This window comes from Capricornis sumatraensis, chromosome X (genome assembly GCF_032405125.1).
Source record: "Capricornis sumatraensis isolate serow.1 chromosome X, serow.2, whole genome shotgun sequence".
In the NCBI taxonomy this organism is placed as follows: domain Eukaryota; kingdom Metazoa; phylum Chordata; class Mammalia; order Artiodactyla; family Bovidae; genus Capricornis; species Capricornis sumatraensis.
In genome coordinates, this window is record NC_091092.1 from 128,754,766 (window position 1) to 128,770,824 (window position 16,059).

The 16,059-nt window shown below is 37.9% G+C and overlaps 1 protein-coding gene across 1 annotated transcript in view; it reads right to left on the reverse strand.

Moving 5' to 3' along the window:
• Positions 1-16,059, reverse strand: part of PPEF1 (protein phosphatase with EF-hand domain 1) — an 88,154-nt gene that overhangs the window by 57,972 nt on the left and 14,123 nt on the right. The window contains exons 4-5 of the mRNA XM_068963316.1: positions 10,124-10,284; positions 2,433-2,547 (exon numbers count right to left, since the gene is read on the reverse strand). Coding sequence (XP_068819417.1) covers positions 2,433-2,547; positions 10,124-10,284 — 276 coding nt within the window. The remainder of the gene's footprint in view (positions 1-2,432; positions 2,548-10,123; positions 10,285-16,059) is intronic.

Below are 16,059 nucleotides of genomic sequence, written 5' to 3' on the forward strand. Positions count from 1 at the left end.
GTGACTTTTAAATTGTTTCCAGTTTCACATTAGAAGCTTCCAATAGCTCCTATTTAAGGAGAGCAGCCTTAAAATAGGACTGCAGAGATGAGTGGTTCTTAGTTCAGGGCAGATCCCAAGGATCCCAGTATCCCAGGTCTCTGGGAGATAGTGAGGGACAGGGAAGCCTGACGTGCTGCAGTCCATGGCATCACAAAGAGTCGGACATGACTTAGCGACCAAACAAGAAGAATACTGAGAGCGTATTAATACTACTGCATACTTAAATCTCATTGCTCTCACTCCAAATCTAAGGAAATAAAAATGGAAGAACTTTACCTATTAGTTAAATATATATTTTTAATTATTTTGTTTTCCTGATTCTCTTCAGGATGACTTGTCTTTCAAAGCTTTGGGTAGTCAGAAATGTTGTAGCTAGCAAGCTAATAAATGAATTGGTTTCAACATATTAATAGTTGAGGTTATAAAGATATAACCAACTTCTAGTTGGACAGCAAAAGATAACACTCAATATATCATGCAAAAGCCACAGAAAGATATTTTCACTGCATATAAAAATATAAGTACATACATGGTTAACTTTCATAATATAAATGTAGACTAGAACACCTCTACTTCATGCCCATTAAGAACCATGCAGCATGTTTAGATGTGCATGTAAAAAACTGCATCTGGAAATTAAAATAATGGTAAAGGTTCATCATAATTTCTCTCTCTTTCCTAATACCGTCTTAAACAGAGGATGGTTTTGAAAATGTGGCTCCGATTTTAAATGATGGCCAAATTTTTCTAGGTTCAATGGGGCTATTAAAGACAATTTAATGAAAATTCCTATGCTATGGAAATGTATGAGCCTGGCTTTTCCTTCTACCAATGGTGCTATGTGGGAAAAAGTCTGGAAATATTAATAAATGCCCAAGATGTATCTTTTAAAAAATGCAACTGTCCAATCAATCCATTCCCTAATCTCTGTCTGGTGATGGAAAATGAAACACCAGTCAGAGTGGTGCATAATGGACTGGGATAGCAGATATGGGACTGGCTCTAACCTGGGATGCAAAAGATCTGAAATTCTGACTCTGCCACTAACCAGCTGAGTGAGCTGGGGAGGAGAGAAGGGGAAAGTTATTACATAGAAATGTATGGAAGGCAATACCTACAATTTCTGGGTCTCAACTTTATCCTTAAGAACAAGGGATAGATCAGCTGACCTCTGTAAGAACCATTCAGTCCTTACATTTTGTGATTCTAGAATTTACATGCCCTCTAATTAATTCATGTCTTCTTCTAAATCCTTTTATGCAAAGACAAGTCTCCAATGGCAACTGGAGGTGTACTAGAAACATACAGGAGCAGATCACAGTCTCTGTTTGGCTTATTATATTACACTTTGAGAGCAAATCTTGCCCTGGCTCCACAGGCTTCATTGGTTCGCCTGGCTTCCTGAGCCTCATAACTCCAAATTCTTTATCTGCATGGAAAGTAAAAGCCAATGAGGTCTTGAATAAAAGGTCCCCACTGCTGAGATGCATCATCTGGTAGGCAGAGATGTGGTAGCCTGATCAGGTTGAAACTGAACCATTAAGGACTCTTCAAAAGCCTGAGTCCGGGCATGACATGGAGTGTATACTGCTACATCAAGTCTCTGTCACCACTATCAGATGCTAGAAATGGAAATGGTTGAATTAGATTGTCAAATCCATTCTACCTGCCAGAGTAAAAGAAACATGGGCTAAAAATTGATTTGGAAAATAACAATCACTGTGTTGTAACCTAAAGGCTTAATTAGAAGTTAAGAGAATTGCTGTTCCTTCCACAAACTCCATTCTCAGACAGTTGCAAGCATGCTGAGCGCCAACTGTGATGAATTTCAATGTGTACTGCTTCCTGAAGCAATATCCTGCCAGGTTGGCCTATATGATACCAAAATCTCAGCTCTTGTTATTTAGAAGAACAAGGAAAAGATTTCTGGGACATTCTCACTCTTCTAAAAGCTGCAGAGACCAGAGGAAAAATATCAAACAGCAGCCAAGGGAAGAGAAGAGTTTAATCTCCACCCTGCCTTGGGCTTTTCCCTTCCCAGCAGAAGTGGCATGCAGAGGCCTATCTAGAAAAAGCAACATGGAACAAAGATAATGATAGCTAGATGGAGAGCAAAGAACGCTTATTCCACCCATGGGTAGTTTTCTGTACTAAAATGCTGCCTGCCTTTATAAAAAGCTAAGAGTTCTTTAATTTCTCACATAATTAATTCCTGCCAGCTGGTATGCAAAACAAAGACAAGATGGGGAACAGTATTATCATGATAGATAACTCTATATTAACACTTTTCCCTTAATACAGTCCAATTTACACAGTTTTCAAGTTAGGCCAATGATGTAGAACCAAGAGGCTCCTAAATATTAATCTGGCAACTCGGCCCTGAAACTTACCACAAATTGTTATCTCTTTGGATGGAGATGTGTTTGTATGAGTGAAATTCGGCATTTGCTGCAGGACTTTCTTGGTTTCAAACAGCACCTCTAAGACATAATAAGCATGAAGTATCTGTGAGGATGAAGAGGAAATAGATATAATGAACTAGGAAGAAAGGCATGAGTGCATAGAAAGCAATGTATTTATCCTGGCACAGTATCTGGCACATAATAAGCCCTCACTAGAGATTTGTATGGAGAAGGCAATGGCACCCCACTCCAGTACTCTCGCCGGGCAAATCCCATGGATGGAAGAGCCTGGTGGGCTGCAGTCCATGGGGTTGCTAGGAGTCGGACACAACTGAGCAACTTCACTTTCACTTTTCACTTTCATGCATTGGAGAAGGAAATGGCAACCCACTCCAGTGCTCTTGCTTGGAGAATCCCAGGGACGGGGGAGCCTGGTGGGCTGCCGTCTCTGGGGTCGCACAGAGTCGGACACGACTGAAGCGACTTAGCAGCAGCAGCAGCAGAGATTTGTAAGTTGAATGAACGAAAGGTTCCTAGCATGTCTATAGTCTCATGTTCTTAACTGACATCACCCATTCACAAAACATTTCTGATGATTCTTGGTCCTTAGAACCCAAGAGAGGTAACAGGGAAAAAAGGAGACTCCCCTGGCCTAAGAAATTAGCAGGCAAAAACATAAATAAAAAATAAAATAAAAGGAGAGAGAAGGAGAAAGAAAGAGAGGGAGAGAAAGATTGGACAAGAGGGGCTTCTTTGCATTTCTGTGCAGCTCGGGCTGGGAGGTGCGGGTGCTAGGTTAGGAGATCTCACAAGGCAGCCAGACAAGCCTCAAGGGACTCCTGAGCCAGGTGTCCCTGCTGTGGCTCAGTATTCGGTACACAGATGTGAGGGTACAGGCCAGCAAGCACATTTATATACAAGTCTAAGTGTAAAACATACTGCAAGTCAAGTAAACAATTCCAATTATCTCCTGTAATGACTATTCATTCCTTGGTCTCCTCCAGTTACAGTGTTGATGATAGCATTGTTTTGGACAGATTTACTGGGTTTTCTCCTCCAGGCTTTTTGTTTTTTTTTTGTTTTATCATTCTCTTTTTTAATTATAAAATATTCCAAATACATAATCCAAAAAATGATGTAGCTGATACAAACTTAGGTTTTTCCGGTGGTCATGTATGGATGTGAGAGTTGGACTGTGAAGAAAGCTGAGCGCCAAAGAATTGATGCTTTTGAACTGTGGTGCTGGAGAAGACTCTTGAGAGTCCCTTGGACTGCAAGGAGATCCAACCAGTCCTTTCTAAAGGAGATCAGTCCTGGATGTTCTTTGGAAGGACTGATGCTAAAGCTGAAACCCCAATACTTTGGCCACCTGATGTGAAGAGTTGACTCACTGGAAAAGACTCTGATGCTGGGAGGGATTAGGGGCAGGAGGAGAAGGGGACAACAGAGGATGAGATGGCTGGATGGCATTATCGACTTGATGGACATGAGTTTGAGTGAACTCCGAGAGCTAGTGACGGACAGGGAGGACTGGCATGCTGCAATTCATGGGGTCACAAAGAGTCGGACACGATTGAGTGATTGAACTGAACTGAATACCACTTTATGGTCAGAAATGTTTGTACCTGTATTGTCCAATGCAGTAGAAACTGGTCACATGGGGCTACTGACCACTTGAAATGGGGCTAGTCAAAACTAAGACATAATATAAGCCCAAAATACACACTGTATTTTAAAGATTTAGTATAAAAAAAAGTAAAATATCTCATTAAAAACTTTTAATATGATTACATACTAAAATGATAATTTTACATGTTGGAATAAATAAAACACATTATTAAAATTAACTTCACTTTTTTCTTTTCGCTTTTATAATATTGACTACTGGTGGTTTAGTTGCTAAGTCGTGTCTGACTTGCAACCCATGGATTGTAGCCCACCAGGCTCCTCTGTCCATGGGATTCTCCAGGCAAGAATACTGGAGTGGGTTGCCATTTCCTTCTCCAGGGGATCTTCCCGACCCAGGGATCAAACCTGGGTCTCCTGCATTGCAGTCAGATTCTTTACCTATTGAGCTATGAGGGAAGCCTAATATTGACTACTGCTGCTGCTGCTAAGTCACTACAGTCGTGTCCAACTCTGTGCGACCCCATAGACGGCAGCCCACCAGGCTCCCCCGTCCCCGGGATTCTCCAGGCAAGAACACTGGAGTGGGTTGCCATTTCCTTCTCCAATGCGTGAGTGAAAAGTGAAAGTGAAGTCGCTCAGTCGTGTCCCACCCTCAGTGACCCCATGGACTGCAGCCTTCCAGGCTTCTCTGTCCATGGGATCTTCCAGGCAGGAGTACTGGAGTGGGGTGCCATTGCCTTCTCCGAATATTGACTACTAGAAGATTTTAAATATGTATGTGGATCACATTATATTTCTATTGGACAGCACTGACTGGTTTAGATTATTGGAGGCTAAGAGAGGTTGTTTTCTACATACTGTTCAGATAATGCTTTAGGTGAGCTTCCTAGATAGCTCAGTGGTAAAGAATCCGCCTGCTAAGCAGGAGATGCGGGGTTTGATTCCTGGGTTGGAAAGATCCCCTGGAGGAGGGCATGGCAACCCACTCCAGTATTCTTGCCTGGAGAATCCCACGGACAGAGGAGCCTGGTGGGCTACAGTCTATGGGGTCACAAAGAGCTGGCCAAAACTTAGGGACTAAATAACAACAACAATGCTTTGGGTATCAGATTTAGGACAGATGGAACCCTTTGGAACAATCCTATCTCATGGTGTCCTGAAGTTTCCAATTAAAATAATGAAATTATTTTCTAATCAAAAATATTTAAGTTTGGAGAATTTTCATGATTAAATAATTAAAAAACAACAACAACAGGAAGCATGATTTGAAGCAACGTGAGAATCAGGAAGAAAGAGAAGGACCCTGGATGTTGATTAGTAGGGAGCAAGCCCTATTTCCTGTCTTCCCAAACCTAATGGATTGATAAGGATTCCCCCCACAATAGCATTTTAAATCTATTCAATGCCTTTTAAATCTATTCAATTTGACAGGGTGAGTCAAATCTTGAATGTAACCTTTCCTTTAGCCACATTTTAAAGGAACAGGCAAAACACTTTGATAAAATGATTTACTGATATATGAATTGGCATTTATTTAATTTACTGATTCCTAAAACTGGCTTCAGTGTTACCTTAGCTTGCCACTGTAGACTTTTTGGACCACTTGTAGCATTAATAACAGTAATTGCTGCCTGAAAAGGCAGTTGTTGTCTTAAGTTAAATTAACAAATATTCACTGAGGATATATTGCAACAACAGAAAATTCCTATTATGAAAATAGTTTTTCTGGGTCCTTTTTCAATTGTCTAAAATCACATTGGTTATATTAGTCCCTACAGAGCCAGTGTACTTCTCTTTCAATTGCATTTTAATTGTATTTACAATTGCAATATTAAATACTACTCAAAAGAGTTAACTCATGTTGGTTTATATGCTTATAAATATATTCAGATTAAGTGGCAACTTAAATAAAATATTCACATTCTTTTTAAGGCACTGAGAGGGGAAAACAGTACTTTTAAAGGATTTTCTTTCTTAAAAAGTAACTAGGGAATTCCCTGGCTGCCCAGTGGTTAGGCATTGCTGAGGGTGTGAATTCACCCTCTCAAGCTGCACAGCATGGCCAAAAAAAAAAGCAACTAGTTTTTAAAGAAAAAGAAAAGTTCTTTGTAAAGTTGAAATACAAATTTAAACAGCAAAAATAAGCATAACAATGAAAAGCAATTCTCCTTCTTTGCCAGACATCAGTCCCCTTTCCCTATCCCAAGAAACAGCCCCTGTTTGGAGTATCTTTCCAAAAAATATTCTGTGTACTTGCCAGCCTATAAAAATCAATATAACTACATATGAATATGTAAACATATATATAAGCACATAATTCTTTAAATAACATGTGGTATATTCACACAAAGGAATATTTTTCAACCAAAAAATAGGAATGAGGTACTGATGCATGCTACAGTATGAAAGAACCTTGAAAACATTATGCCAAGGAGAAGCCACCAGGCACAAAACGCTATATATGAATCCATTTATATAAATGTCCAGATTAGGCAAATCTGTAGAGACAGAAAGTAAACTGGTAGTTGACAGGGGCTAGGGAGAAGGGAGAATGGGAAGTGACTGCTTAATGGATACCAGGCTTTGTTTTGAGGATGATAGAAATGTTCCGGAATTAGAAAATGGTGATGGTTGTACAACACTGGGAATATACTAAAAACAAATGCATCATACACTTCATTTAAATTGGTTTAAAAAAATCAATTTTATGTGACTTTTATCTTAATTTTTTAAAACCTATATATATATAATGTTTATTAATTTTGTTTAACAAAAGGGAACACACTGTACACTATGTTGAATCTTTTCGTCTTTCCTTAACAACACAATCTTTTCATTTTTATAAAATCAAAACTGTCTGTCTTTTCAGAGCTCCTTGGATTTTGTCTTATCTTTTATATCCTTGAGCATATTAAGCATACTTACTTTAAAGTCTGAGTCTGATAATGCCATTCTCTAAAAACTCTATAGGTTTGTTTGCACTGTTTGTGGTTTGCCTGTTTTCTTGCGTGAATCTTACATCTTCCTATGCCTGGTTAACACTTGTATTAAGTTCTGGATATTGTATATGAAAACTTGAAGAAATAACTTGAAGCCTATTTTCTTACAGAAGGGACTTATATTTTCTTTTGGCAAGTGGCTAGGAGAATTAGCTGTCCAGGATGATCTCAATTTTAGGAATTAGATGATTGAAAATTTTGCTTCAGACCCTACAGAGCCAGTACTTTTCACTCACTCTTATTCCTAGGGTATGCCCTTAAGGTCAAAGTGATGGTTTCGGGGTGATGTCAGAAACTAATGGAGCAGGTAGTTCCAAGATCCCATCCCCCTGCAGAAACACTGAAAAATCAAGCCAAAAAAACAGATCAAACAAACAAACCAGTCAGATCCAACTTCATCAGAAATTTGGAAAATAGTCAAAGCTCACAGCAACCAAGGAAATGCTGAATCAAGAAAGAGGCAACTTAAATATGGCTCAGTGGATCACCTGGTGGCTCAGACGGTAAAGAATCTGCCTGCAATGCAGGAGTCCCAGGTTCAATCCCTGGGTCAAGAAGATCCTCTGGAGAAGAGAATCGCTGCCCACCCACTCCAGTATTCTTGCCTGGAGAATTCCATGGACAGAGGTACAGTCCATGAGGTTGCAAAGAGACACAACTGAGCAACTAACACACTAAGTATAAAGTAAAGGCTATGAGAGATTTGTAAACAGTCAGGCTAAGTGGTAAAGGAGTAGTATATCAACACAGAGCCAGTCTGCAGAGATTAGATTTTTCTTCCTTCCCTTCTTTCTTTTCCCCTTTTCTCCTTCCTTCCTCTGGCCTTTATCTCTCTCTCTCTCTCTCTCTTTCTTTCTTTCTTAATGGCTCTTGGTGTTTAAGGAAATCCTTATCAAAACACTAAGTGAACACAGGCTAAAAGAAATTTCAGGGGATTTCCCTGGTGGTCCAATGGTTAAGACTCCACACTTCTACTTCAGGGGCATAGGTTCAATCACTGGACAGGGAACTAAGATCCCACATGCTGCATGGTATGGCCAAAAAAATAAAAATATTAATAGAAGTAATAATAAATAAAACTAAAAAAGAAAAGAAACTTCAGATACTCCTCACACAACTAATCCTAAGAGACATCTACAGAATACTCCACCCAACAACAGCAGACTGCACATCTTTACAAGGGCACATGGAACATTCTCCAGGACAGACCAGATGTTAGGCCACAAAATAAGCCTCAATACATTCTAAAAAACTGAAATCACACAAAGTATCTTCTCCGACCACAATGGAATGAAACTAGAAATCAGTAACAGAAGGAAAACTGGAAAATTCACAAATATGTGGAAATTAAACAACGTACTTTTGAACAACTGATGGGTCAAAGAAGAAGTCACAAGGGAAATGAGAAAATACTTTGAGATCAACAAAAATGAAAACATAACATACCAAAACTTATGGGATACAGTGAAAACAATGCTTAGCAAGAAATGTATGGCTGTAAATGCCTACAAAAACAAAGAAAAATCTCAAATGAAAGCCTAACTTAATGCTTAACGAGCTAGAAAAAGAAGAGCAAATTAAACTGAAAGCCAGCAGAAGAACTAGAGTGCAGATAATTAAATAGAGAACCAAAAAATACAAGAGACAATCAACAAAACCAAAAGTTGGTTCTTTGAAAAGAGCCACAAAGTTGAGAAAATTTTACCTAGACTGGCCAAGAAAAAAGAGAGAAAAGGCAAATAACTATAATCAGAAATGAAAATAGGGCATTACCACTGACCTAAAAGAAATAAAAAGAATTACAAGAGAACACTATGAACAATTGCATACTAACAAATTAGATAACTTAAAAAGATGAAAGGGACAAATTCCCAGAAAAACACAAATTATCAAGACTTACTCAAGAAGAAACACAAAATTTGAACACATCTAGAACAAGCAGAGATCGAATCAGTAATCATAAAGTGCAAGACCCAAGAGCTTTACTTGTGAACTCTACAAAACATTTAAAGAAGTAACACCAATCCTTCTCAAACTCTTCTAAAATACAGAAGAGTAGGAAGCAATTCCTGAGTCATTCCATGAGGCCAGTATTATCTTGATATCAAAGCCAGATAAAGACATCACAGGAAAAGAAAATACAAACCAATATCCCTTACGAATAAAATGTAAAAATCCTCAACAAAACACTAGCAAACCAAATCCAACAGAATTTTTAAAGAATTATATACGATGACCAAGTGGGATTTATTCCAGGAATATAAGGGTGGTTCAACATAAGAAAACTAATCAGTGTAATACACAGTGTTACTAGAAAAAAGGGGGAAAAAACACACAATGATCTCCACTGATGCAGAAAAAGCATTTGACAAATTCCAACACCTTTTCATGATAAAGCCACTGAGAAGACTAGGAATAGAAGGAAACTTTCTCAACTTGATAAGCATCATTTATCAAAAAAAAAAAAAAAATACAGAATATTAGCCAGACATTAAAATAAAGGAGTACTGAAACATACTATGCCATGAATGAACCTTAAAAACATTATGCTAAGGGAAAGCAGCCACATACAAAAGGAAACATATAATTCCTTTTGTATGAAACATTCGGAATAGAAAAATCCATAGAGACAGAAAGTAGAACAGTGATTGCCTGGAGTGGAGGAGGAGGGAATGGTAATGGGTGTGGCACTTCTTTGGGAGGTGAAGAAAATGTTCTGGAATTTTATATTAGTGATTGTTGCACAATCTTGTGAGTATACTAAAAAGCACTGAATCATACACTTTAAAATGGTGAATTTTATAGTATGCGAATTACATCTCAGAAAAAGAACAAGGAAATACTGTGAGCCTATAGACAGAAAGGAGGTTTTTGTGTACCTTAAGAAACTTCTATTTAATGGGTTAAACAAAGCAGAGGGTAGCACTCACTTAATGTGAAGTTTTTTCCCCAAGGGAATGCATTTCCGCTGTAGTGTTTTCGTCCATTCAATAGATAGTTATTGAACACATGTTATGTACAAGAATTAGGACAGTATCTGCTTCCACTTGCCTGTTGTTGCTTGAAGGCCTCAATAAGTAAATCAATGTCAGTAAAAGTGAGAGGAAATTGCAGCCGAGGACCACAGTAGGAGTCTGGGATTTCTATCAACTCCAAATAGTCTTGTCTATCCTTGTCCTGAATGCTGCTACCAAAAAGACGAGTTACTAATCCTGGAAATGGAAAGAAAGGAAAGGGGGGGAAAAATCAACATTCCCATACTTAAAATACAATTGATACCTTCTTGAATATCTAGCCCATGTAAAGCACTGTATTAAATGTTACAAATACCAAGATATCCCACATATAACCATGAGGAATGACTTGTTCTGAGATCAGTAGGTATATTCACATGAATCATCATTCCTTCCTGGGTGGACATTTTACCAAAGCAGTGAGTTCATTAGTGGGGAGGAGAGGGTGGTGCACAGAGAAAACTGATCAATCAAGGTACTTTGATGCTCTGAAGGGCTTTCCAAGTGGCTCAGTGGTAAAATATCTGTCTGCCAATGCAGAAGACTCAGAATCTATCCCTGGTCTGGGTACATCCCCTGGAGAAGGAAATGGCAAGCAACCCACTCCAGTATTCTTGCCTACAAAATATCATGGACTGAGGCGTCTGCCAGGCTGAAGACCATGGGATTGCAGAGTTGGACACGAGTGAGTGACTGAGCACAGCACAGCTCTAGTTCTACCTTTCTGTGTGTGTGTGTGTGCACTCTAACAACAGCCTACCAGGCTCCTCTGTCCATGGGATTTTCTAGGCAAGAGTATTGGAGTAGGGTGCCATCGCCTTCTCCCTCTAGTATCTTAGAGTTTTACAAATGAGGCTGAAGATGCACTGTATTTGACTCAAACATCTGTAACTCTTCAGGATCCACAGAAAATTAAATGGCAACATTCAATTTTTTCCTGTTAAATGCTTCAAATTTTACTTAGCTGTAACTGATTTGTTTCTCTCATCACATAAAAACCAATTTTCTGACATGATTTTTCTTTCTTCTTGGTAACAAAGTAGATAAGGTTAGACGACCGACCACAGGCAGAAATTCCCAAAGGGCCTCTCTCTGGCAGAGAAATTTCTGCGTAACAGATTACCTGCACTGCTCATTTCAGTAGGTGCTGAAACCCAGGATCTCTTTCTTGCTAGACTGCCTATGAAACAAGAAGAGAAATCTGGCCAATTCAGGTGGAGAAAGATGAAAAGGGATACGGCAGACTGATTGCAAAAGCATCCCCCATTCTCTACTCCAACCTCTAGTCATGCCCTTTTTTACTATGATTCTGCAACCACCCTCATTCAGAGCCTCTTTCTTCTAGCCCTTGAAGCTGGATTGGGTTTGTGATGAGTTGGATTGAAGAATGTAGTGGAAATGTTATGTTCAGTTCTAAGCCAAGGCCTCAGGGCGCCTTGTATGCTTCCATGAAAGCATGCCACTCCCACAAAGCCAGTCTACTGAAAGCTCCAAGATCATGCAGAACTGAGCTGAGTCATCCTAGCCAAGGACACCTAGATCAGCCACCAGCCAGCAGACCTGCAAACACATGAGTGAACTCCAGCCAAGACCTGAAAAACTCTCAAATCAAGTCTGCCAAGATCTATAGAAGTGCTCAACTAATCTGTAGACTTGTGAGCAGAAAGAAATGTTTATTACAGGCTACTGAGTTATTGTGGTTGTTTAATACACAGTATTATTTGTGGTAACAGATTAGTGACATGGAGGATGATAACATACTCTTCAATTCATTAACACTGAACTGCTACTAAGCTCATTAATCAGAAGCTCTCTATAGGCTTGGAAGGTACGATGTCAGCAGATGTAGATAGAAAACATCACTTTTCAAGATTCAGTTAGAATGAGAGATTACAATTAAAAACTAAATGAAATTTCCTTCTACAGTCATTATATTTGGTAATTTTAAAATGCTTTCTAAATTATTGTGTACCCCAATATTTTGTGGGGGCAGTTGATGCTTTATAAGAAATTAAATTTAGGAGTAACAATGTCTGTCTTCACTGAGGCTATTTTTCTCATTTGGATACAGTTTGAAATTTGAAAAAATTAAACTACTTCATTTTATGTTTGAAAACTAGAAATGCAGAGCAGCTTCATAAATTTTATCTCAGGTTCATTTCGTAGGCAGAAAAGCCAAAATATTCTACCTATCTTAATGATCATTTCTACTTGGTAGTCTTTCTTAGAATTGCAGTTTACTAAAAAAAAAAAAAAAAAAAAAAACCAACAACAACAAAAACCCTTTCCTCTTAACTCTACATACTGAAAAATTAAGCTCTTCTTGGGAAAACACAACAAACAAACAAAACCAAAAACAACCCTGTAGTTTCACTATATCATTTTAAAACTAACTGAGTAATCCCAACTGGTGAGGTATAAACAAGAAGTGACTTTCTTTTCCCGATCACTGCCTTCACCAGTGTTCTGTCAAATTTCCCCTTCTCGTCAGCTAAGTGACACATCATGTCAATGCCATCAGTTCTGGTTATTAAAACTCAGTCATATTATTTAAGACCATAATAAAAATATTGTTTTTCTTCTTTAAAAGAAATCCAATTTGGCCCTTCATTTCATGCATCTGATGATCCTCATTTAAGTTCAGTGATAAATATATGAAAAAGCACCATTCCCCTAAACCAAGTCTTAATCAAAATTGCTCAGAATAAAATATCAGTAAACATCAAGTCATACTCCTTCTGCTGTTTTTTATCCACATAAAAAGGAATAACATAGATTCTCTTCCAAATATGGGTAGCTAATGTGGGTCAATATATGAAAACAATCAAAAGCTTTAACATTTCTAATTTAAGTACTATCCTTCTGGGCTGTAACTATTGTAACCAGTAATAATAATCTAATGAATGCCAGCAACATAAGAATATCTATGAAACATAGAATTAGAATTAATCCTTACCTATTTGGTTTACAATTCTATCAATGTGAATCTACAGTAATTAAATATAATAAAATCCTGAATTACAACAGAATGATGCCTTTACAAGTTGTTCTAAAGAAAATACCTCACAAATACCCCCTACACACAATCTTTTCTTTTACTCAGTACAGACTCAAAATCTGGACAGGGAAAAATCTAAAGCCCATTAATTTAAAAAATAAACAAAACACAATTTCTGCCTCTACCACCCACATGTCACTTTGAAAACAAGCTTCAGACCTTCCTGGAAAAAGAAAATCACCAACTGAACCATGTTTATAGTTACTTCATTTCTGAATTATGAATCTAGATTAAAACCTTGAGCGTCCATACAGTAAGTTAAATAGATGTCAAAATGACATTTTTAAAAATTCAACACCTGTTCTTGATTTTCTTTTTTCTTTTAATATAAATTTATTTTAATTGGAGGTTAATTACTTTATAATATTGTATTGGTTTTGCCATACATCAACATGAATCCGCCACAGGTATACACGTGTTCCCCATCCTGAACCCCACTCTCTCCTCCTGCCTCATACCATCCCTCTGGGTCATCCCAGTGCACCAGCCCCAAGCATCCAGTATCATGCATCGAACCTGGACTGGCGATTCGTTTCTTACATGATAGTATACATGTTTCAATGCCATTCTCCCAAATCATCCCACCCTCTCCCTCTCCCACAGAGTCCAAAAGTCCGTTCTATATATCTGTGTCTCTTTTGCTGTCTCGCATACAGGGTTATCATTACCATCTTTCTAAATTCCATATATATGTGTTACTATACTGTATTGGTGTTTTTCTTTCTGGTTTACTTCACTCTGTATAATCGGCTCCAGTTTCATCCATCTCATTAGAACTGATTCAAATGTATTCATTTTAATGGCTGAGTAATACTCCATTGTGTATATGTACCACAGCTTTCTTATCCATTCATCTGCTGATGGACATCTAGGTTGCTTCCATGTCCTGGCTATTATAAACAGTGCTGCAATGAACACTGGGGTACACATGTCTCTTTCAATTCTGGTTTCCTCAGTGTGTATGCCCAGCAGTGGGATTGCTGGGTCATAAGGCAGTTCTATTTCCAGTTTTTTAAGGAATCTCCACACTGTTCTCCATAGTGGCTGTACTAGTTTGCATTCCCACCAACAGTGTAAGAGGGTTCCCTTTTCTCCACACCCTCTCCAGCATTTATTGTTTGTAAACTTTGGGATCGCAGCCATTCTGACTGGTGTGAAATGGTACCTCATTGTGGTTTTGATTTGCATTTCTCTGATAATGAGTGATGTTGAGCATCTTTTCTTGTGTTTGTTAGCCATCTGTATATCTTCTTTGGAGAAATGTCTATTTAGTTCTTTGGCCCATTTTTTGATTGGGTCACTTATTTTTCTGGAATTGAGCTGCAGGAGTGACTCACCTCCCAGAATATTGGAAATAAAAGCAAAGATAAACAAATGGGACCTAATTAAAATTAAAAGCTTCTGCACAACAAAGGAAACTATAAGCAAGGTGAAAAGACAGCCTTCAGAATGGGAGAAAATAATAACAAATGAAGCAACTGACAAACAACTAATCTCAAAAATATACAATGTTCTTGACTTTTAAAAAAAAACTCAGACAACTAGGAATGGAAGGCTACCTCCTTAATATATATTTTTTTAAATGCCCACTTTCACTGTTTCATTTTAACATTGTTTTGCTATCTCCAGCAAATACAATAAACTATGAAGCAAAAATAAGAGCAGTGACTATTGGAAAGAAAGGTACAAAAATAAAGTTACTTGTGACCGTGTGATTCAATATCTAAACTCAAGGAAATCAACTGAAAAACTTCCAGAATTGACAGGAGAATTAAAATAATACAGAGGTTAATCTCACTGGTTTGAACCACAGCTCCACCACTGATGAGTAACTTTGTGAGACTACCTTTATAAGACTTAGTATTATAAAGATGGATGATAATAATATTAATTCCACTGGTGTGTCATGAAAACTAAATGAAATGATATATCTGAAGCACTTGAAATGATATATCTGGCACATGGTATTTACTAAATATCAGTAATAATAAAAATTATTATTTAATGTTACTGTAAATAGTAATATAGTATAAAATAAACAGAAACCAAAAGCTTTATTAAATACTACTAATAATCATTAGGGTGAGATAGTGGGGAAAATATCTTATTCATGACAGCAACAAAAAATATAAAATACCTGGCTTGATAGGACATTCTGATCTGGGAAGCAAAAAGAGAAGTCAAAATAACACTTCCACTCACTCCATCCCACTCCCCACTTCCACCAGCCTCTGTTTAAACTGTTGCTATTAATATGTATAGGCTTTCTACCTGTGGGAGGAGGCTGATGTGAAAAAGTAGCCTGGGGAATGGATGTGTAGTCTCCCCATCATGTCCTATGGATTAGTTTTGAGCAAGCAGTAGGACATGCAGATCACCTCTCACCTCTGGAACACTTAGAATATCTCAGGGTACTCAGTGGCTCAAAGTTAAAACCATTAATCTGGCCCTCGTATCTGGAAATGTTAAAAGAGTTGTGGTCCCTAAATATATCCTGCTTAGGGGTCACAGCACTTCCGCCAAACAGGCCTAGGTACATTTCGGGCATTCCCACAAAAAAGGGCCAACAGAAAGCAACCTACAATAATGTATAGCATGGTGACTCTAGTCAACAATATTCTACTCCATATTAAAATGTGCTAAGAGAGTGTATTTTATTTTTATTTTTTTTCTTTTCTGTTATGGTTTATCATAGAATATTGAATAAAATACACATATATACATTCTTTTTATATTCTTTTCTATTATGGTTTATCATAGAATTTTTTTTTTATTTTTTTAAATTCATTTTTTAATTGTATTTTTTTACTTTACAATACTGCATTGGTTTTGCCATACATTGACATGAATCCACCACAGGTGTACATGAGTTCCCAACCCTGAACCCACCTCCCACCACCCTCCCCATATCATCT